Source organism: Harpia harpyja, chromosome 2 (genome assembly GCF_026419915.1).
Source record: "Harpia harpyja isolate bHarHar1 chromosome 2, bHarHar1 primary haplotype, whole genome shotgun sequence".
NCBI lineage: Eukaryota > Metazoa > Chordata > Aves > Accipitriformes > Accipitridae > Harpia > Harpia harpyja.
Genome location: NC_068941.1, coordinates 83,917,094 through 83,940,099, shown reverse-complemented (window position 1 = coordinate 83,940,099; position 23,006 = coordinate 83,917,094). Strand labels below are relative to the sequence as shown.

The 23,006-nt window shown below is 44.4% G+C and overlaps 1 protein-coding gene across 4 annotated transcripts in view; it reads left to right on the top strand.

Annotated features, from left to right (window-relative positions):
• REEP1 (receptor accessory protein 1) overlaps positions 1-23,006 on the top strand; it is a 71,759-nt gene that overhangs the window by 25,236 nt on the left and 23,517 nt on the right. For 3 of the 4 annotated variants that reach the window (XM_052780763.1, XM_052780766.1, XM_052780765.1), the window contains exons 2-6: positions 2,654-2,726; positions 5,882-5,958; positions 7,851-7,971; positions 9,619-9,732; positions 17,153-17,203. In XM_052780763.1, the coding sequence (XP_052636723.1) occupies positions 2,654-2,726; positions 5,882-5,958; positions 7,851-7,971; positions 9,619-9,732; positions 17,153-17,203 (436 nt within the window). The remainder of the gene's footprint in view (positions 1-2,653; positions 2,727-5,881; positions 5,959-7,850; positions 7,972-9,618; positions 9,733-17,152; positions 17,204-23,006) is intronic. The other variant, XM_052780764.1, reaches the window with a different exon arrangement.

Below are 23,006 nucleotides of genomic sequence, written 5' to 3'. Positions count from 1 at the left end.
AGAGGTTTAAACACTGGTGCATCCAGGCAGGGTAGAGATCCGTAAAGCACACAAGGGAGGCTAGAAGTGAGGCTTGGGCAAGGAATGACTTAGTGGCTTGGGCAGAGGGACAAAGAATCAGCCTTGGTTTTGTGTATAGTCTGCAGAATGAGCGATCTGGCAACAGTCTGAGCATGGGGATGAAGGAAGGCAGGAATCAATGATAACTTTAATTATACAGGAAGCTTGGATGAGGGTGAAGAGAGAAGTATTGTCTACAGCAGGGGAGAGGAACTAAGGGAAGAGATAGAGGATTGATGTGTGTGTTTGAATTAAATCAATTGTATTCAAGCTTGATCCAAAGCCCAGTGAAGACTGGAATATGCCTATGTGCAGATATTTGTCTCCAAAGCGAGAGATTTACCTCCTGAACGTGCTTTACAGAAATGCCCGAATGTCTTTTAGCTTCTGTTTGTATGGTGTACCCAGAGGTTAGGTGACTCCAAGCCACATAGTAAGCTACAGCAATGACAAGACTGTGATCCAACATTCCTTAAAACAGTTTTCAGTCGGGTAAACCATAGCAGTAATAAATGTCCATATATGTACACAACACATTACAAGGCAAATCAGTGAAACTCTCAATCTCCAGTTTAGGGAGAGCGCATCACCTATTAACTGTCTCTTGCTCTGCGTATGCAAAAGTATTGCACAGTTTCCTTCTGTCACAGGAATTTTTTTCAAGTGTTTATTGTCTGCAACTAATTCTTTTCTAGTGATCCTGTAAACTGTTTGCTTCCAGTTACACGCAAACTGAGGAAACGAATATCAGTCATTCAGTGATTATTTGCAGGAAATAAAAGCGTTAGGTAGCAGCCAACCCTGGGCCAAGAAGGAAGGACAGAAATGCGGTACTTCTTATAAGTAGAGCCAGAAATGTTATTCATGTGCTTGGCTGTTAGTTTCTGAATATTGTGGAGCTTTCTTCCTTTCGTGAGGTCAAAATTCTCTGGATTAGGTCCTGCTACCATAGAACTCAGAGGGAATATTTGTTATTAGCTTCAGTGAGAACAGGATCAAGCTATTGTCTGTGTGTTCTTCCTTGCGTTAGCTGGTGTTGCTGTTTTTTAAGATACTGCAAGGGGCAAAAATGCATTTTGTTTCCCAGAATCTTTCTGAGCATTTGTATCTAATCCCTGCATATAGCACAGCCCCTGTGGGTGAAATAGGTTCAGAGCTGAGTGTTTCCAGCAAAGCTTTTTGAAGCCAGTGTGAAGCCTCTGTAAAATACTGAATCTCCTCACTCAGTACCTGCTTTTCAGAAGTCTGCATTGTGCTTCAGGTTTTGCTAAGCTATGCTACAGTAAGCATGATGAATAGCAGGCAAATTGTCTTCAGTCACTGCTTTGGAAATCAAGATGTGTGCTGCCTCACCCCATTCTTTCACAAATATCTTCTTGAGCTACGGGAAGTATGATGGTACACCATATCCCTGAGTGTTAATTTTTAATGTCTTATACACGTAATGGACTCCACTGAGTCTATGAGTCCCACAGCACACAATTGCTACTGGCAGGATGGAAAAGACGACTGCAGGTCTATGTGGCTCCACAGTTAGGGATTGAAATATTGATCATTTCCATTCCCAAAAGCAGCAGAAACAACTGTGTGAATTTAAAGCAAAAGCTCCAGTGGAAAGAGGGGTAGTTGCAAGCCAATAAACATTCCCCTGCAATCTATTAAATTCAGACTTTGCAGCATCATCCTACTGCATTGAATAAAACTGTCTGAAACCTGGGCAGGGCAAAGTGGTTTTGACAAGCCTATGCTTATGTCCAGAATAATCGAAGTGAATAAGCAGCTAGGCAGTGATGCAGAGAGGAGTTAGTATAAAAAATTCTCAAAGTTTTTTTTCTCAGTAGTGCTATTTTTAACTTGCAGTTCCTTATTTCTTTCTCACATGAAATCTTGAAGCTGACAGCATCCCTTTCAGACTTCAAAATGAAAGGAAACTGTCTGAAAGAACAGTAGAGCTGGGATTTTTACGCCTAATCCTGTTGGCATATCTTGGTGGGCAAATTCCTCCTCCTTTGATGAGCCCAAATCGACTTTACCAAACAGCGCAGGGCTCTTCCCTTTAGCAGATTTAATGTAGGATAAGGTCCTAGTATTCAAACCCTTGCGCCAGTAGAACTTGGATGCTGCTTTATCCTCTGCTGGCTTTTCAGAGTATTGAACAGAGATGGAAGGGATTTTACACAAATGATTCTCATTTTGTCCTGCCTCTGAAAGCAATACTCCTATATTCCTGGTGTCACAGTATATTATTTTGAAATCAGGTTTTTAATTTCCTTTTAAAAGTGCAGTGGCCTTTTTTGTTTTTTGTTTGTTTGTTTGGTTTGGTTTGTTTTGTGTGTAACTCATAAGTTACAGCTATGGAAACCATTGCAAAAGAAAAGTCAACCTGAATCCCTGCTCTTCATTCATGTCACTGGCATTCTCTGAATTCAGTGATGTAAAATCACTCCTGTACTGTACTTAGTGCATTCAAGCTTAAATCAAATCCTATTGCTTTTTACTAGTGCAAGGAACACATTTAACGGACAGGAAAAAAAAAAATCTTTCTCTGAGACAGGAAATCAATTTAATCCATTTGTTGTTTGTTTTTTTCCAGGCTTATATTTGGCACTCTTTACCCCGCATATTATTCTTACAAAGCCGTGAAATCAAAGGACATCAAAGAATATGTGAGTAATGAGGTTTGTGGCTGTGCTGCAGGGTTTGTTTTCTAAGATTGTGCCTTACCATGTTGTAAAGGTGTTGCCTGTATTCTGGGAAAGCTCGTAAACCAGTGCAAGGGGAAGACTGGCCTGAAGGTGGACTGGCTGATTGCTAGGCACAAGTCTCAAACAGGGAGACTTGGGTTTGTGCTTCTTGCTCCTCTGCAAATTGATATGCTCTTTGACAAATGTATGCTATTTCTCTGGTGGTGCGAGCTATATATGGCCGACTTAAAAGGTGTTTGGCATCCAGAGCTTTGCGTGTTTCCCTTTGTTTCTGAAGAGCAGCATAAATCAAAGCCTTTTCAAAAAGCCTTGAAGCTTTAACTGCTCATTCAAAACAAGGATCAGAGGAGGCAACTCGAAGCACATATGGCTGAATCCTCAGATAGAAACATCCTTCCTTGTGGAGCGACCTATTTACAGGCAGGTCTGGCAACTGGGTGTGCTGTCTTGTCCTTTTTGCTGAAAAATCTTCCCTGGGCCCTAGTTTCTAAAGGCACATGAGCCATCAGGGAAAGTGAAATATGGGAGAATCAAAATCACTTAGATGCTGTTGGGGTCCTGTAGGATTTGTAGTGCCCTTCACAACCTGAGCCCTGTTAACTTCACTGAACCTGGCTCAGCCTCCAGACCTTGAATCTTCAATCTTCTCAAGATCCCAGGGATAACAAGCTCATTTTCTCCTCTGGGTAACAGCATGGATGGATATCCCATTAAGTCCTTAGTGCAGGCTGTCCTGAAACCACAACACAGGCTTAAACTGGGACTCACTGTGGCTGCTGAGATTTTTCCTTTCTATCAGTCCCCTTCTTCAAATAATGTTTTTGGATATTTTGAGAATCATTAAGTGTTACAGAACACATCAGATACTTAAGGCAAAATGTCCCTGCAGCCCTTGCACAGCTGTGCTTCTGAAGGTTTGTACACCCTTTGCTTGGAAATGCTGAAGACGTGCGCTAGCATCCCCAAGCAGTGTCTCCCACTGATACTTAACATTTCCATAGTCCTGTTCTGGAAAATACTTTGTTGAAGGGTCCAGTTCCTGTTGGAAATTCAATTGCAAAAGAGGAACTCACATCAGACACATAGGGTCATGACCCAAATGTGGGAACAGCTGATCTAAGACCTGGTCTGCACTTAAAATTGTTTAACACAGAAGTGGTGGCAATATGTCCGTTAGGGGTCTGATTTAAAAAAAAAAAAAAAAAGTTATTTACACTGACATAGTACAAACCCTTGATGTACTAGTAAAAACTTATATCATTATAGTTTATTTTTATGTTGCTTGGTAATAGTCATTTTGATAAATGGTGTTTCAGGCTGATGCAAGCCCATCCACACCAGGTCTTGGTTTGTGTTTAAAAGTTTTGCTGGCAGGAGTGTCTCAACTGACAGAACCATGCTGGCAGTGAGGCTTTGAGGGAGTCACAGTTATGTAAAAAGTCTGGCAGAAGCTGCCCTGGGAAGACAATGCTCTCAGGCATTTGGCAGTGCCATTCTACTGATGTAACACTAAATATAAATATACATATAAATCCCAGGGGAGCAGTTATATAGCTGGGTGACAGGTGCTCAGGGAATATTTTCAGTACCTGCAGGAAGGTGGAGAGGGACTACAGGTACTGACCCCACTGCATCGGGGAGAAGATGGAGCAAGCCATTTCAGAGCTGGTGAGATCCAGATTTATTGCCACCTCCATCCCCCCTTCCCCAGAGCAGCACCTGGTGTAGGTATCCCTCTTGTACTGCCTTCTTTCAAGCCTTCCCTTATTCTCTTACAATTATCCCAGCCTTAGGTAACACAGTCCAATTCTCTAATTCATGGATTTTCGTGACTTTTCATGAATTTTACTTCCTTAAGCTTTCTAACATTCCAGCAAAGCTGCCTAAGGATCTCCATTTTCAAATACAGCTAATTAGACAACAATTTTCAGTTAAATTAACAACTCTTGTCTTACCATCTCTTTTCCTTTGGAGAGACAGGTTCTTAAAGCTGTTTGAACCTTTACAATCTTACAGTGGTTTTACAATTTTACAGTGGAAAAAAAATATTGAGGGGCAATAAAAGGTTTCTCTCTCATCTCCAGTACTTGGAAATTATTCCTTACATCGTTTCTGTGGTGACAGTGCCACAGAAGAGGAGTACCACATCACTTGATAAAAATCACTGAAAGTGCTAATGGCATGTGACAAAATACGTTGTTTCTTTCCAGCCCAAGAAGAACCAATACTGTGTACATCAGAATAGTTTAGCTGTGCTTTTAAATGCCAATTAGTGCTCAGTCACAAAAATCCCCAGATTCCTGAATTACGTGAGATACTACAGTTTCCCTGCCCAAGTCACAGTCCCCAAAGACTCTTTCTGTGTCTGTCACTATCACCACAAAGGAGACCATCCATGAATCACCCAACAAGCAGTCCACCCCACACTGGAGTTACCATAGTTGAACACAGTGACAGCACATGCTTTCACTACCAATATGAGGTAAAATGCTCTCACCTAAGCCCTAGGTAAGGGATTTAAGCTAACAGACTTGCCCTTGTCACTGCAATGGGCTCAGGGTGTGGACGTGAGGAGGCACCGTCACTCAACTGATGCACGCTAATTCAGTAAGTTGTGGTGAGTTGATTGTGCTTGCGAGCCCTGGATCACGGAATGGGCAGTTACTTCTTTATCTCTTCCTGGCTGGTTTCCCCTGTCTGTAGATATTACGTAGAGTAATTACATTTTGTCTTAATTGCAGTTTGGCCAACACCCTAGTATTAACCTTTGCTATTAAGATGAGCCAAATGATATTTTTAATGCCCTGTGATAGGGCTGCGGTCCTCCGTTGGCCAGTGGAGTTTCCTCTAGGGACAGTCAGGCTGTTCTTCTTTCCATGAGACCAGTCCTAAAGGCCACAATCTTCCTTCCGAAGGGCTTGTGTGGAAATCTGACATGTGTTACGTGCTGAGGTGGGGGGAGTTCTGGGATCTTCAAGTCCATAGTAATTGTTAAATACACAGGGTGGGGGAAAGAACCCTTTTTTCTGAGAGAGTTATTCTGTGTGCTTGTGCCTGCAAGAGATAGTTTGAGGCCCCTGGGGAAAAATGACCCGGCTACTGTTTTTGTTTACCAGGTCAAATGGATGATGTACTGGATCATATTCGCGCTCTTCACGACAGCAGAGACATTCACGGATATCTTTCTTTGCTGGTGAGCACCAGATGGGAGAGGGTCTTTGACATGAGATGGAAAGAAAATCGAAATGTTTACAAGGGGAAAAAAGGGGCATAAAGTTGCACTGCCTCCTGAACACAGGCTTAGCAGCTTCAGGTGCATAGAGGTGTTTTGCCTGGAGGAGCCATGCTTCCTTTTTCAGTGCTGTCTTAGGAAAAGCAAGAAAGAGGATGGAACTGCTTAGTGGTATCTCATTAGTGAGAAATCATTACAGGAGTCTCAGTCCCCTGCATGTCAGAGAGACGCACAGCTGATTTCCAAGTCAGGTGCTTGCAGAGATTGTCATGTAAACAACAGTAGCTTTTGCTGCAGGCATAGTTCTAGACTTACCTAGCTGTGTCCTACAGTAAATACACAGACCCTAGGGATCAGGCAGAAACAGCCCTGCAGCACAGAAATTTGTTTGTAGGTTGCTGCCTGGGTGGTTGTTCCTGGGATGTTTTGCCAGGCCCGTTCCTGGTTAGGCTGCGTTTACGATTTGATGGAGGACAGTGACAGCCCATACTGATGGGGGCTCTCTGGTGCCAGTGGAAGGATTCCTGGTGACCTCTGTCAGGACAAGAGCACATAAATGCCCAATTATCAGATTCAATTCCTTAAATTTGGATGCTCAAGTTTGGAAATGTTTGTTGCTTGGTTGCACTTTTTAGTAAGACCTTTCTAGTGGAAACCAGTGGGATTAGTAGACTTCAGGATGAAGATTTAACCATAGTGCATGGCCGTCACCTAAAGCCTGTTCCTGTGTAGCACTGCATGCCTCTAGTGAGTCCTCCAGACAAAGGGAGTCAGGGAGTACTTGGCAACATGTCAGATCTGTTGAAAAGGAGATAAAAGACGTTATTGTCTCTCTATCTAATTTGCATGCAGATCTACCTCCACTGTGTTCATCTGGAGCTTTGTTTTTTTGGAGGATGTATTATGTGAATCTCTTGGGAGGAATGACAGAGGGCTTGTCCAGCCTGTGAAATCAAGTATGCTGTAGAGATCCTCAGTGAGGTGGAAGACCAGCCTGGCAAATCCATGCTCAGAGTAGAGCATTGCAGAGGTCCATTGGGTCAGTCCTGGATGCTGTACGGTCCAGCTGGCTCAGTGACAGTACTGTGCTAGCACAGCAGGAATCTGTCTGGGTCCAGCTGGGATGGTGCACAGCCATCACAGGGTCTCTGTGCTGCTCTGGCTTGCCCCTGTCTACAAAGGGTAGCATTGGTTCATTACACTGCTGGCAGCAACGTGCCTGCCCGCGTGAGGTTGCTGCTAGCTGGCCAGCCTTGAGCTCTAGGCTTTGTCCTCCAGAAGAGAGTCTGGATAACCTAATCTTGAGAAGTCTCTAGCTTGTTGTTACAGCTAAAGCATGTCCTGTTCTTAGTTAGTGTCCTGAATATTTTGGAGTGCTACCTGAAAGCCACAGTGTGGATCCACATCTTTATGTTGTGTGTTGCTTGGACAACAAAGGTTCTTGTATCTCAGTTTCAGTCAGCTAAGTGTTATCTTAAAAGCAGAAAGGCAGAGGCATGAAAGGTGCATATCAATGAAATACTGATTTGGTGGTTTGCTCTTTGTTGTCTCATAATGAGTAGGGATGCTATGAAAGCAGCATCTGTGCCCTTTGCATGTAGAAAGCTCCTCTTATCACACAGCAGAGTCTCTTCCAGACCATTAAATAATGGCCCTGATACTCTAGTAAAGATTTACCCACATGCCTAGTTGAGATGTGTGCAAAGGTGAGTGAATGTGTTTAGGTCTTTCGATTCTTTGGTTAGCAAAAGCTCCCCTAGGCAAGACTGGTCAGTCCCTTCCTGTGCTGAGCATCTCTAATTAAGGGCAGTGGTTAAATTGGGAGCAGACATTAACAGATCTTTTTCTTCTAGGTTTCCATTCTACTATGAACTCAAAATAGCTTTTGTAGCTTGGCTGCTGTCTCCATACACAAAAGGCTCCAGCCTCCTGTACAGGAAATTTGTTCATCCAACGCTGTCTTCAAAAGAAAAGGTAATCACAGGTGCCCAGGTCCTCTCTGGGTGGAGCAGATCTACAGTGTGTTTACTCAGTCTCCCTATCACTCATTTTCATTGAAGGACTGGGAGTTGCTGATTCTCTTCCTCTATCATTTGATCATCTCCTTTTGGTTGGTGTTTTTGTTCTTTGTGATTGTTGTGTTTTTTTAAACACTGTCATCTGTTCAGCACACTCACACATATTAACTCATCTTTGTGCACTTGAGAAGTTGGGAGGGAGGGGGATAAAAATACCTCCTGAGCTGCTTTGCACGTACTGACTGAATATAGCTGGAGTGCTATGTTGTGGCTGGATACAACCATTAGAGAAACAGGGTCTGGCAGCTGGGGGTCCTTAACTTTGTTCCCAGCTCTGCCTAAGATGTTGTGCAGCAATGAGACAAATAGCCAAGCCTGTCTGAAAGGGGCTTAGCAAGCACTTGCCTGGCTGGGAGACATATAGCATGCTGAAGTAAGGCATGTAGCATGTTGAGGTCCTGGGTTGAGAAATGTCTTGCTCAAATTCATGATGCTAATTTTGGGCAGGGACATTACAGCTTGGATCATTTGCCTGCCTAGGAGATTCCTGTGGCTGTGAATGGGACATTGTCAGGCAGATCTATTTGGCTCATGTGGATACATGGGCCAAGAATAGCTATCAGTCACATATCAACGTGCAAACTACTGAGAAGTGAATAACTGTTTCCCTCATTGGCAACAGTGGAAGTGAAGGATCTGTTTAGCCACAGGCAGTGCATGAACAGTTATATCTCAGTCCTGTCCAAGAAGGACAGTGGGGATCAGTCCCCTGTCTCTCTGCTTCCTGGGAACTTCTGCTTACACTTCTCACAAGTAGTGCTTGTGCATTTTGGGTTGCCACCTCTTATCTACTAGGAAGAGGGAGGGAATCACTAACAGCCAGCAGCTTCTTGCAGCCTCCAGTCCCTACTAACCCAGCACATCTGGTAGCTGAGTACTAGAAGTCATTGTCATCCATTATCATGCAGACCTCTGTGTCTTGAGGGAGGGAGGGTGAGGGCAGGAACTTTTATAACCATTTCACTGTATATTGAGCAGCATCAAAGTCCAGAAGCTCTGGACCTACCAATTCCATGGGCATGTTGAAGCCAGACACTGCAGTGATGTGCAGAGATATCTCAGATACTTCTGAGACCACCAGTCCTGGACCCAGGGCAGTACAGCTGCAGCTGCCCAGTGTCATAATATGATTCTTTTTAACTATGGGGCAATCCAGTTTGTCTTTAGAGTACATAGATTGCAAATGGCTCCTGACACGTCCTGGTCCATTCTGCCTGGGTGGATGTGTCTGTCTTGCTTCCAGGACCTGTTGGTGGTGGTTGCACTGTGCAAGTGTATCCCGACTTTGGGTCCCAATCTTCCATTCGCAAAATAAAGAGTTCCCAAAGCCTGCAATGGGAGTTACTGCTCCCCTGCAAATCTTTCCTCTTTGCAAACGTTGGCTGTGAACTTCTCTCCAGCCGAGGTGGAGGAAATGGAGGATGTCTGCCTCCATAGAAGATGACCTGGCCCTGCCAAGAGTTTGAGGCTGGGAGCACTCTGAACTTGTCCTTCTTGTGCTTTTTTGTTTGTTGTTTGTTTGTTTTGTTGTCTGCTGTGACAGGAGATCGATGACTGCCTCGTCCAGGCAAAAGACCGGAGCTACGATGCCCTTGTACACTTTGGGAAGCGGGGGCTGAACGTCGCAGCCACGGCAGCTGTCATGGCGGCTTCAAAGGTAAAGGTGCGGGTCAGGATGGTGACTCCTTAGCATCTCATCTGCATCCATCGCCAACAGCAGCCACAGTGTGGAGGGGGAGAGATGGTGAGGGTAGGGATTCACTCACTGATTTTGATCCTGCCTCCCAATCTCCCATTCACCAGCCACAGAGGTGCCTCTTGGGATGAAGACAGTAAGCGTAGTGCCTAGTGAACCTATAGGAGGTTGGAAATGAAGGATTAAGACTAGGGTCTGTCTCAGGCCTCTGTTGAATTTTATATTTTCCATCAGTACCCAGGTGACAGTGTTAGCAATTTTGTTCATCACAGCCTGCGCTCTTCATTTTTGCTGTCGAAATAGGAGCATGCTTCTGTGAAAGATGCTGATGTTAGGTGAACACAGCTAACACCCTGGCGGGGAAATACTTTTTTTTTGGTCAGCAACTTCTGTGGTGAAGGGAAAGGCCATCTGCACCTCAGTTTTTCAGTTGTTATGCTGAGTTACTGAGAAATCTGGAGGATCTAGTGACCTATAATTTGGGTACCGACAGAAAGCAGATGTGATGTGAAGTTCGTGAAGGCTAAAAGTTTGTCTGCAAGGCTTACATACAACATACCTGGTGTATAATTCTCTGGAGACATGTTTATGTAAGAGTGGATGGGAAGTGGCATTAGTTGCTTCTGGAGAACGAGTAGATATTGGATGAGTGGTCTCATCTGAGGAGGTGTATCCTGTACTCTGTTCCTGGCTTAGAGCCAGAACCAGAAAACAGTTGTTAACTCTGTTTCTTTGCTTGCATAAAAGCTGCAAGGACTTGATAACTGCATTTTGTGGTCCTGCTCTCTGGCCATGGATTATCATGGCTTAGGGTAGATGTGACAGTAACTATACCTATGTGTTTTGGGGGCAAGACTTGTGTAAAAGACATGGCTTTCATGCAGTGAGATACAATGCCCCTTGCAAAAGGATAGTAGAAACATATGAGCAAAGTGGGTACCGGTATTAGGAAAAACATGTGAATTGGAGTTGAAGGAAATTATTCTCCTCTGTCAAATGCTTTTTATATGACCTCAGGCACATCATTTTAGTATGTCTTGGCCTTACCTTCTGTAAAAATGCATAATACATCCTTAGGAGGTCAAACACCATAAAGTCTATAAAGCATTTTGAATGCTAAGTATTACAGAAGTGGGGAGCCCCTGGGATATGCGATGCACATGTAGGATCGCAAAGATATGCAAAAGCTATATCCTGTTCCAAAGAAAAGCCAAAAATTGCTTCCTTTTTCCCTGCCAAGCATTGTGCAGACTGTGGCTGTCAGGCCTGGCTCAGTTCTTCTCCTGAACTATTGCTCTTCAGCGGGTAGGCTCTACTAACTCAGGGACTGCTGGCTAATCCAAACCTGGACTGAAACCTGGGATAAATGTAGAGCTGAGGCAAAGCTGTGTATTATATGTCCAATGAAACAACATTTGTGTGATGCTTCCATGACATTTAACACTTGCTGCTGCTATGTAAGCCTGAAGAAGTCACACAATAGACATAAATAGGCTCTGGGAATGCCTGTTTTGCAGCGCTGCCTTTGCTCTGAACTCCTTCCCGCAAGGTGCTGCAGACTCTGTGCTAGAGCTGGTTTTAGGACAGAGTGAGAAACTATGTGTGAATCCTAAAGGAACTCTGGCTCCTGTTTTGGTAGCTCCCGAATACAAGCAACTTAACAGTAGCCCAGACCCACAGTGCCAACCTGTTCATCTCAGGACTGCAACAGTGTCTTAATCAGCTCTTCAATCTGAATGAACCGTCAGCACCACAGTTTTTCTTCCCACTGTTCTGCTTTTCTGGTGTTTTTCTTAAGAATCTCACTGCCTTGAAATGTGGCTCCAGTGGCAGTGGGAAGCTGGGTAGAAGGGAGAAGAGTCTCTAGGATACAAGGAAGCCATTGTTTTGCATGAGTTAATGAAGCTCCTCATTCAGTGCTGGAAGAAAGCAACTCTGTGACTTGTTTGGTATTGTTGTGTGGCACATCTGCCAGCCTAACTTGAGAGAAAACAGTTAAGATATTGCAACCTGTAAATGGACCAGAAGAGTCTTTCTTGCACTGTACTTTGGGGAGGTGGACAATGATCTATTGATAAGATTGGGAGGTTGTAATTGGATTCATTGATTGATATATTGATTTTTATAACAAAGCAAGGACTGTTCATGTCCTTGCTTCAACCTTGACATTTAAATTACTCTGAATATGTGGCAAAAAATAGGACTCCTGGCTTCCTTCAGCACTTCAGCATGTGGCCTCCAGCAAGTTGCTTGCTTCGGTGTGCCTCAGTGTGCAGATCCAAGAGGCAGGATGAGCTGATCTGACAGCTTTCGTCCTCTAAAATGGGGTGATGCTCCTGCTCCAGTGGGTTACTGTGCATCAGCTCTTTGGACCTCCTCAGGTTGTCTCTAATCTATCAGAAAGCTAATCCAGAAAGAGAAAGAAAGGGAATACTATTTTTTGCACCCAGAAATGTGTCTCAAGCACCTGAGCCAGCACAAAGGAAGGGACGGAACTGCGTTGTGAGGAGTATGGCCAGAGGAAAGGAAAGCAAGATCATCCCTTCCTGGTCATGGGAAGCAGACAGATTAGCTCTGCTGCTCGTGGAGCCACACCCTTAATACATTTACATTCTTTATGGTGTAATAGTCAGAAATGGTTAAAGCAGCTTCAGTCCCTTACTCTTCTAGGACTGAATTTGTTGTCTTTCAGGCAGGGAGAGCTGAATGGCTGTGATTTACAGCCTGATGTGTTGCAGTACAGAAGTGCTGAGCTGGGGTTCCTCAGGTATTCAGGATGTGAAATGTGATGGGTTGGGTGGGGACATGTCTCCATTTAGCTGTCCCTGCTGCTGTGAAGGAAGCCATTTCCAAGAGAGGAGCAATACAAGCAGGTATGGGTGGTAACAGCTTCTGTTGCCCTGGTTTTCAGATGCTGTTAAATGTATGTCAATGCCCTTACTTTCTCACTTGAGAAGGAGGTATAACAGAGCTAGATTATCCTGCATAAGAGAAGTTTAAATGACTAATTATCTGGAAAACACTTGGAGCAGACAGATGCCAGACAAGACTGCAGTGCTGTCCTTAGGGTGAAGTCTCCAGGGAGGGAGGAAAGAGAATATTATTTCTAAGGCTTATCCTGGCTTTCCCAACACCAAGGTTTAAGGGTATCCAGCTAGCCTGTGATGAGTGTAGATGGGAAAGTGAGCCCTGAACAGGTTTCATTGGGTTTCAGCCTTTAATGGATCATGTTAAAATTGGACATAAGATGACCATCTATTCAGAAGCACTGAGCTCCTGCAGCTCCCATGGAAAACGTGGCTTCTACCAGCAAGTGAATGTGAGGATCTGTCTTATTTCCTGTTTCACTTGGATTAATGGGCAAGGAAAAGATGCTTCTGTATTAAGAAATGGACCCTCAGACTTTGCAAATCAGCATCTTCTAGTGGCAAATACACAGCGAGCTGCTGGGCTGAAAGTGTACTCTGTGCAGACCTGTTTTCAGTAAATAAGCTTAAATCTAAAGGCTCCTGTAGTTAGAGACGTGTCCCACTGTGCATAGTCCTGTCCCCTCCTTTCTCTCTGAGCTGTGGTAACTGATCTTGTGCTCCCACAGGATCCATCACGTTCTTTTGTCTTTGGTGATAAGATCCTAGGGCAAGGCCCATCTCTTCATTCTTTTTATCCATCCTGCAGCCTGTGGCTGGCTCTTTGATTACCATTTGTGTGTGACAGGCTGCTACTTATATATTTACCAGAGGCTAAGACGCTGCAAGGTGTGCACAGCCACACCTTCCTTATCTCTGATCCCCAACCCTTTCCCCTTTCTATCTTAAACAGCCTACAGTTTTAGTTAGCCAAGTGCAGGCTTGTCTCCCTTCCCCTGCTCTGTTTTGTTTTGAAGCCACAGTTGTGCTAACACTAGCACAAACCCGTGCCAATTCATTTTACAGGCTAAGGAACTGTCAGTGTCCCAAGTACCCTGAGTCTGCCCAGCTGGCTCGCTTGGGTGTTTTCTCTCTCTCCGGAGAGTCTATTTTTGATGCTCTCTAAGCAGACGGAGCATTGGATATCTGGTCTTATTATCCCTGCTAGGTGCTCAACGCAGATCTTTTCACTGTCCCCAGCAGTTTGCGTCCCCGCCAAGGAGCATAATCTCATTTGGGGCTCTGTAATCCTGTCCTCATTGCCTGGTCATTCTGTCACACACTGTGACTTCAAGTGGGTCACTCCTAAGTGACGGGATTAGATGATCGGGCAGTAAATCCTGCTGCTTTTTGTGTTTTCAGTTAGTTCCAACTAGTTCAGCCATGACTGCTCCTGAAGGGCCCTGGGCACTGACAGCCACCTTCTTTCCAGCTCACATTGGGGGAGGAGAAGAGAAGCAGAAAAGGAGCCTGCTTTTGGGTCACAGCAGAAGGGGAACAGCATCAAGGCTGTTACTGCCCCAGTAGTGGGGCAGGTGCAAGGCCTTGGCCATGCAGTGGAGCCATCAGATGGAGGCCTGGGCACAAGTGGGCTCTCCATTGGCACCAGTCAGGTTTCTAACGTAAGTGGCTGGGACACGTGTGGCTGCAGTGAGGAGAGGTACCGATGGCTTGGAGGCAGCACCAGCTTTCTCCAGCATGCTCATGTGTACTCCCTTGCTGTCACCACGCTCCCAGCACTTTCTCATCCTCCACCTGTCACCCCAAGCCTCCTACCACCTGCTGCTTTGTCCTGTCCCCAAACCCCAAGTCTTCTATTCCCTGCTTGCCTTCCCAAGACCCTGCCCAGCCCTGCCGTTACCTCCTCTGTCTCTACAACCCATCCATTGCCAGTTTTACACTCTCCCCCAGCTCTCTGACCCTCTTCTGCAAGCTCCTGGGTTTCCCATATCCTGTTTGCATGTATCCTTATTCCTCACCCTGAACAAACCAATTCTGCCAAACAGGTCAATGTCTTTCCCCACCCCCAAGTCAAATCCTGCTCCCAACCACTTAACCATCCCCAAGCTGCAGCCTCAACTCTGTACTTCAAAGGGGAGCTGCAGAAAACATCCCACAGCCAACAGATCATCATAACCCAGAGGTTTCTGATAATGTACCTTCTTCTGCCCTTGTGCTGTCCTGTGTGTAGGGCAGGGACTGTTTGCACAGCAAGTGGCCCACTGCGTGCCCCTTGGTACAGCCTGCCTTTAAAAAGGGGAGTGGTGCACAGTGTGCTGCTGGCAGTGGGTGCAATGCCTTGGCAGGAGATGATAAATGAGGCGGAGGGAGCAGACACGCATGACTGGTGTCGATGAAAAGCCCATTTGTGCCTAATAAGTCTGAGAAACAGTCCAGGAGCTTTTCATGCGTGGGGAAATATGGCTTGCGGTGCTGCCAGAGCTAGCAATCACTCTGGTTTATCGGTTAAAAGGGCCAGGCATGCAGACGAAGGCGGGTGGGTTTCATTACGCTCCTCTACCTCCTAATCACTCAGGAGTGCAGTGTCAGCAGTTCCCAGCTTCAGCTCGCAACCACCTGTCTGGTCTGGCATCGCCACTTCCATTTCCACCTTTGGGTTCACCACCCCCTGGGGGGTCACAGCTCTGCTAGTTTAGGGTCCCTTAGCCCAGGAAATTTATTGGGAAGTTTCCCAGTGTGTTTGCTGGTTTTTAAACCAGGGCACTGGAAGGGAAACGCTGGTGGTGATTTAGATTTTATTCTCTCTTGCCAAACAGCATCTTTTCATTCATTTCTAGTATCTGGCTGGTATAGCCAGTGCAACTGCCTGAAAGTCAATATTTAGATCCCTAATTTTCCATGAGAATTGAGACCTATTTACTGTGGGAGTTTGGAGCAAAAACTTGTGCAGGAGAGAGATGCTGCCTTTTGTGGCATGATAGTGGAGAACTGCGCTTTTACTTGAATTAGGAAAGACGGAGGCAGGGGGTGGGGAGCATCCTTCCCTTTAAGAGGCTGGATAAAGCCTCTTTGTAAGGATGAGATCTCACTGCTTGGAGGAACGTTGTTTCTCTGCTTACCAAACATATCAGCGAACAGTTCTGTCCAGTCTGCTTAGTACTGTGACTGTAATGGCCACACTGTGTGCCCTGGTCTGTGACATGGCCAAGAATTGCAGAAGTCAGGGGTGGTTTGGAATACGCAGTTTGAGAAACCTTTGGGTACCCATTAGTGTTATCTCAGAAGGGCTGAGCATGCTGCTGCTTCTAAAGGATCTCCATTTGGGATCCAAAATCAAAGATCTCATGGCTGAGCTGTGTTATACCAATAAAGAGAAACAATGAATGTCTTTCTTGAAACATATGGTAGCGTGCCACTGATCACAGTATTTTGTGAAGTGTTCCTCTCATGGTGTGATGTATTTTCATTCTTAAGTCTTTGAGAATCTGTTTTTCCCAAATCAATAAAAAAACTCAACGCTGTTTGAGCTACAATCCAGGTAGCTGTTTCCTGTTTATCTCTCTTGTTGGTGTCTCCAAGAAGCAGACAGTAGCTAGTGAATGCACAGGACAGCATAACCAAACAATAAATTTATACAGAGAGACCAGGCTAGGAGAGACAATAACAAACAGTTCCCAGGAGAGGAAATGAACTGCACAAACAAAAAGGGTGGATGAAATTAAGTTTCCACTATCAACATTAATGTCAGCTGGTTTCCCTTTGAGTCTTTAGTACTGTCTGACATCTCCAAACCAGGTAGCTGTTCCAGGCTAGGCATGGCACGCAGGCCCTGGCCACAAGGATATTGCTTGTAGGATATTTGTGTTCATATGGTGGCAGAAGCAATTTCCTCCTTCACTCAGGCCTGTACTCAGACCATAAAGCCGATGGTTTTGCTCTGAGCAGGGCCTGCCTGCAGCCAGTCATGATAACGCTTCTGCATGCAAACTCCCAGTCATTGCTGTGAGTAATTCCCCAGCGTTACCCTACTTCTCAGAAGACCTGTCAGTCACCAGGGCTAAAATGACTGCCACGTGTCCCTCACCTTAATCCTGTGCCTAAATTAGTCATAAATGCACTCTGTTCTTAATGAATTTAAGTCTGGATTACAGAGGTGGCCAGACACTGGGGGTTTCTCCAGTGGGAAGCATCGATCAAGTGCAAGGAGTGGAGTGGCAGCCTGTTGTGTTTATAATTTGCTTTACTCTTTAAACACACTTGCTAGGTAACACCCTGTCAGCTGGGGTTATGGAGTGGTTTCTCCATCTCTCTGGGAAAGCTGAGGAAGGGAGAACCTACGTTCAGAGGTGTAGTCCACAGGTGGGTGTCCCTGCTTTTTATGTGTATGTGAGTCCCTGCACATGGTGCCCAGTGTCATGCTCATGTCTCGCCTCAATTACTTATGCTTCAGATAGACCTTATTCTCAAAGCTTTTATGTGTGTTGCCACAATGGCTCTCTTTTTTCCCTTGCTAGGTCTCTCAGCTACTTCATTTACACTTGTATTTGGACCAGAAAAGAGGGCAGGTAATCTGCTGAGTGCTTATACTAACCCCTAACTAATGTCTGCCTCCCCATTAGACTAGTTTGAACTGTTTTCAGCTGAGATTGGTCTGAGGCCAGATGCTGTTTGCTCTGCTTCCAGTGGGTAGATCCTGTGTGCTGAGCTTTAAAAGCCTGTCTTTGATCTCATTAGCAAAATGCCTTCCAAGTCCTCTGCTGACAATCAGAGAGACTCCAGCAGCCAGGCAGGGAGCTTTGTATGTGGAAAACCCATCTAACTCAGGTTGTTGCTACTGCATTGGCCAAGTTGCTGTGTGTGCTGTTGTTTTCTCTCTAATGGATAAAGGGAGCCTCTCTCCCACTGCTGTGATCCCATTAGGATGGTTGGGGTTGCAGTGGAGCCAGCGAGGCCGGGACTTGGCTCAGAAGTGAAGATGCATCTCTGCAAGCATTTTCTGATAGGTATGGCTGGGGAACTCCTTCTGACACCGTAGTGATAACTGACATCCTAGGAACATGCACTACACCTTGTAGTGAACATCTGCAGGATGGAGGCTGTAACATGCATGCAGACTTGTCTGCTAGCATGGAGGAGAACTGCTAACCAAAGTTATAGCAAAAAGAGAGGAGAACATTAATGGTTTAGTATTGTGCTGGAAGTGCGGTAAGCGTGACTTAGTTTTCCCTTGCCTGTCCGTTAACTACTGATCCTAAGATGTAAAAGGCCAGAAGGTGCCATCCTGTATTAACACTGATCATATTAAAACCTTCTCTTTTATGACTTGACATTTTTTGGTTCCTGGTTTGTGTCCCTTTACCATGCTGTGTTATAGTTTCCACAACTGCAAAATGGAGTTTGTAGGTATTAGAGGTGTTTCGAAGCCTAAGTAATGTCTATAGAATTCTTTCAGATTGACAGACAGAAGGTATGATAAAATCTAGACACTATTATTTGCTTATATTTAGATCACATTTAATGGGACTGTTGTATAAATGGCAGATTTTTAATTTTGCGCCTAATTTTATTTACCTAGAGCCTATGTAAAGCTACCTATGTACATGGAGTATTTTTAATGAATAATTCCATTGGATGTAAACCCAGTTTTTCCAGACTCCTAAATCCATCTCCCTCTAAAAAGTTTTACTTCAAATGTGAATGCAGAGATTAATTATAGAGAGGTAAAGTAATTAAGACAATTCCAGCTATTTCTGATGGAGTGCCTTTTACAGTGCCTGTCACAATACTGACTTCAGGTTTTGGGAAGGATCAGGATTTCTGATCCTTTCAAGCAAATGTTGGTTGCATCAGTGTTTGTGCTCTGGGCCCACAGAGGTTAATGTTCTTCTCTGAAGATGATGATGTCTGCAACATTTAGAGGAAGGTAGTATGCAGGTTATGCAGTTGGCTTTGAAAGCTCAGTATTTTGATACTGCTTTGTCCAACTCTTTAAAGCAAAAATAAGGAGAGAATGTGCTAGATGTGGGTAAATAAGGTATGCCTATACTACAGTTACAATTTTGACCGAAGCAGGTAGATGTACCTAAATTAGTTTTAGATTAATTACTGTGCCGCATGGATGGGAGTTTTAAGTTCCCTTAGAATCACAGATGAGCTTCTGCAGCTTAAATGTCCATGTCTTGATGAGCGATGCCCTAATACCGTTGGTAGTGTCATGAATCTAAATAAGGTTGATACCAAGTGATAGCAGTTACTGGGAGGTGATATTACCATGTCCTTTTTAGTATTTGTCTTTTGTCCTATTCAGTAGCACCGAGCCTGGCCCTCCTCTTCCCCTGTAAAGAGAGAACTGTTCCCTGTATGGACCTAGTGAGGTTGGTAGATCCTGGGAGAAGAAGAGGCAAAGGAAGCCTGAAGAGAGAGGTCTGCTTTCAGCTTGTGCCGTACCTTTATCTACATGGTGAACTTTCCTATGGGCAAGAAGAACAGATGAATTTGGGAGCAGGTACACTATAGTGAGCAGGGAACAGAGACACACCTGCTCCCACTTGTTGCCACCAAAACCTCACCATCTAGCAAAATCACTGCCTACTGGATCAGAACTGCCATGCTTATGGGGACAGTCTGTGTCCTAGGAGAAGTTGCATGAGGTAGAAGTTGAGTCTAGGCAGGGAGAGTAAGGCTCAGTCCTCCAGCACCACTTCATGCTTGTGCCCTCTACCAGGGGATGAAGTCCCCAAAATGCAGGTCCCACACTGCCAGCACAGTCATCCTGACAGGGCAGTTGGTGTTCAATGAGGGGGGAGAGAGAGAGGTGGTGTCATCCATAGTCTCACAGCCCTCCCAGTCCCCATTTTCAAAAGGTTGTATAATAACATCATGCTGTTTTGCTGTTGACACAGTGAAATGTTGTTACCACAGCTACTGTCTTGATATTACTGCTGTCACGCTCTCTAGGATAAAACTAGCCCAGATCTGTGTGGATGTGCTGCAAGCATGCCCCTAGCCTACAGCATAGACATAGCTTCAGGACCTGGATCTTCTTTCTGTGCAGACACACAGTGTGCTGAAATTCCTGGGACATCTCCCATGTCTGTAGCAGTTGGAAGAGCATCTGTGTGATTATGGCCAAGACGGTAAACAAAAATCCCCAAAACAGCTGCTCTTCATCTTCCACGATTGTTTTAACCAAACATGGCCCAAGACGTGTGCTGTGCTAAATCTATTCTGTTGTGAAATAAAGCTATTAACTTGTTTTTTCTTTTGTTAATAAATGGTAAGTCTTATTGTGGAATAATAATGTCTTTATTCCTAAAACATGTAACTACAGCAGTGCAAATCCTCACAATGCTGGCTTTTCAAGTGTTTGTGATTTCATATACAGCAGCTGCTTATCTGACAGGGAAATGAAAGTTGGTAACAACATTTTCCATTTTACTCTGAAACCATCCTGATTCTGTTGTAATCATAATTTCTGTCATGTTTCTGTTTAGGGTCAGGTAGAAATGTGGCAACTGGGAAAGAATTGTGAGTGTTATATTGTGCCCTAGGAGCAATTAAATCAAGTCTATCCCTACAAAGACTGAAGGTGCAAAAATTTGAAAGAAGAGAAATGGAAGGGAAGTCGGCAGGCTTTCACATGTGTTCACTGTCCTCACTCAGCCCAAGCCTTTGCTATTCCTGCCATTTCTGAGATTTGGACAAACTGTTTCATGGAATGGTAGGAATAGTAATATTTTGTTATTATCTGTGTGATGAGCAACATTCATCTTTGCTTTATAAACTCAGGTTAAATTAAAGCAAAAAATAAAGAAAAGGCAATTTTTAATTTTTTTTCTGGGAGAAAGTCAAAGTTGTTCAGCACAGCTGCCGTGACGTTGTGTTTAAGGCTGTGGTTGTGTATTATATGCTAATGTAAGAGACCCACAGACAACAGGCGCATATCAGGCCCTTGTTGTTTCAAAGCTCTCTCTGGGGCCTTTGATCATTGTATGCTGCTATATCACAAGTTGCAATCCAAGAATATTAACTTACCTTCATTTTCAATGTGAAAGGGTGCGTTAGTGTCATCTTCCCTGCTGGGTTGGTCTGACGCATGAATCTCGTCTCTAATCTGACTCCTGTCCACATACATAAATTGCTCACTGGAACGAGATGGTATTTGGATTAGCTGGCTGAGCAGAGTGGCTGGGAGGAGGTTAAAAGCTTGAGCACTGCTGACACTTGAGCTGGTGGTGCGGGAGGAATACAGCACTCAGGTTACAGCAGCTCATCAATTGCTAACCCTCCGGCTTTGCTGGTCCAGTCATTCTGCAACAGCAAAATATTATTTAGTGGTCTGATTGCTCTCGCTGGGGATCTGTCTGTTAGAGTCAGACTGCAGGGTAGGATGCCTTGTGTTAGCTTTAAACCAGTTACTGAGAATAGGGTGGCAGTGCAGGAATTCAGTGCGCGCTACAGAACCCACCCAGAACTGTACTGCACTGAGCTCTGGGCAGCTGAGATCATACCCAGCTACCCAGCCATGCAAGGAATTCTCAGTATACCAGCCCAGTGACAGTTGCAGCCATAGACTGCAGGGTAAATGTGCCTTAGACTGGCCTAAGAGGAATAACTTGAGATGTTTCTTGGAGTGAGAACATCCAGGAGTGGCTCAGCCACTGGCAGGAGTAGCCAAAATTCAGGCATCAACTCTTATGGCAGGTTGGAGAGTGAGATGGCAGGCAAGATTTTGACAAAACATCAGCTCTCTTCTTCACTGTCAAACATACAAAATCAGCAAAATAAAATATCTTAGTATACAAGCAAAAAAGCCCCACCCATTTAAAATACTTTAAAAAGTAGAACAGGTTAATGAGAAAGAGCAAAGTAAGTCTGCAGGAAGAGCATGGTGGATGTGTGGAGACTTTTTTGTAAGTCTGCAGAAAAGCTAAATGCAAAATGCTGCCAAACACGGCATACGTAGAGAGATCTTAAGAAACCAAAGATTCAGTAAAATAAAGAAAAAAATCCCAGTGCAGCTTCCTGGCTAGCTCTACCAGCTGACTCTGCTCTACAAAGGACAGTTCAATTTTTTTTTTTCTTAGATGATGCATATTTCTACTGATGATGCTCTGGGACAGCATTGAAGAAGTTATCATCATGTGTTGTTTGCTTCTTGCTGATGCAGCAAAGTGCTGTAGTCCAGGATGTGTAGCCTGCCTGTGGTTAGATTGATATATTATGGAGTTGAGAAGGAAGTTTGAACCCATTTTTTCTTGTATGAAAAGCTTCAGGCTGAAAAGTTGGGAGATTACTGATCTAGCAGTTTTCCTGAATGTAGAAAGTGCAGGCTGTCACAGCAACTGTAGTTATAAGCACCTGATGCCTTGTCTACTTAGAGTCCCTAAAAGTAAGGTGCTAAGGAATTCATGTGGGGTAGAGGCACTGATTTTCCATTACTCTGCATGCAAAATTTCTGAAGTGATGTTGGTGAATCAGTACTTGTAGGTAAATTAATGCGTTACCTTCCCAACGTATCACTGCCCATGCACTAGGGGACGGGGAGTGTTGCCCAACTGCTATAGCAAGGAAGGTGCCCCGTCGTGCCTTTGATCATAGATAGTCAGCATGAGTCCTTCTCTGTGCCAGGCCAGCACCTGAGCATACTCTCCATTGGCCCTTCACCTGCACCTTGATTTTGTGGGTAGAAAACTCAAATCTGCAGCCCAGAAGGGAGCAGTGATGTATTCTGGTCCAGCCCCAACCTAGAGTGCTCTGGCAGTGTTTAGGCTATGCTTTGCCTTACGTACTGCTTTGACAAATACAAGTCTAAATGAAGGTGGTGTGTGAATTGCTGTGATGTGCCTTATTTGGCCATTTTTTGTTAAACAGGGTAGTATTTACTGTTGTTTGCCTTCTTTCTGGTTTCATCTCAGTTGAAACATCCATTATTTTTCTAATTTACAGTAGCAGAAATAGTTTTAGCATCAGGCTCTATGTATTTATTTCAGTATTTTTTTCAAGACTATATGCTATGAAGTATCTTTCAGACCCACCCACTCCCCCCAACAAAATGTTAAAACCTAAATGTACTTTTTATCAGTTATGCTGTTAATATTCTGAATGTCACAGTGTAGCCAACAGAGAAGCATAGATGGGTTCTGTACTGATTGTATTTTCAGGTATTCTTGCTCTATGGCAGTGGTGTAGTATGAGGGTTACAGAATTCAGAAAGAGGTATACTTATAGTCAGCTTTTTGATGGGATGTAGTTTTAATGGAAAGTGTCTTTTAACCGACCCATCCTTTATGAAGAGCAGCTACATTCCTTTCACCAAGGAATATGTTTGTTGCTTGATTGAGAGCTAGTCTAAAAAGAAAGAAAAAT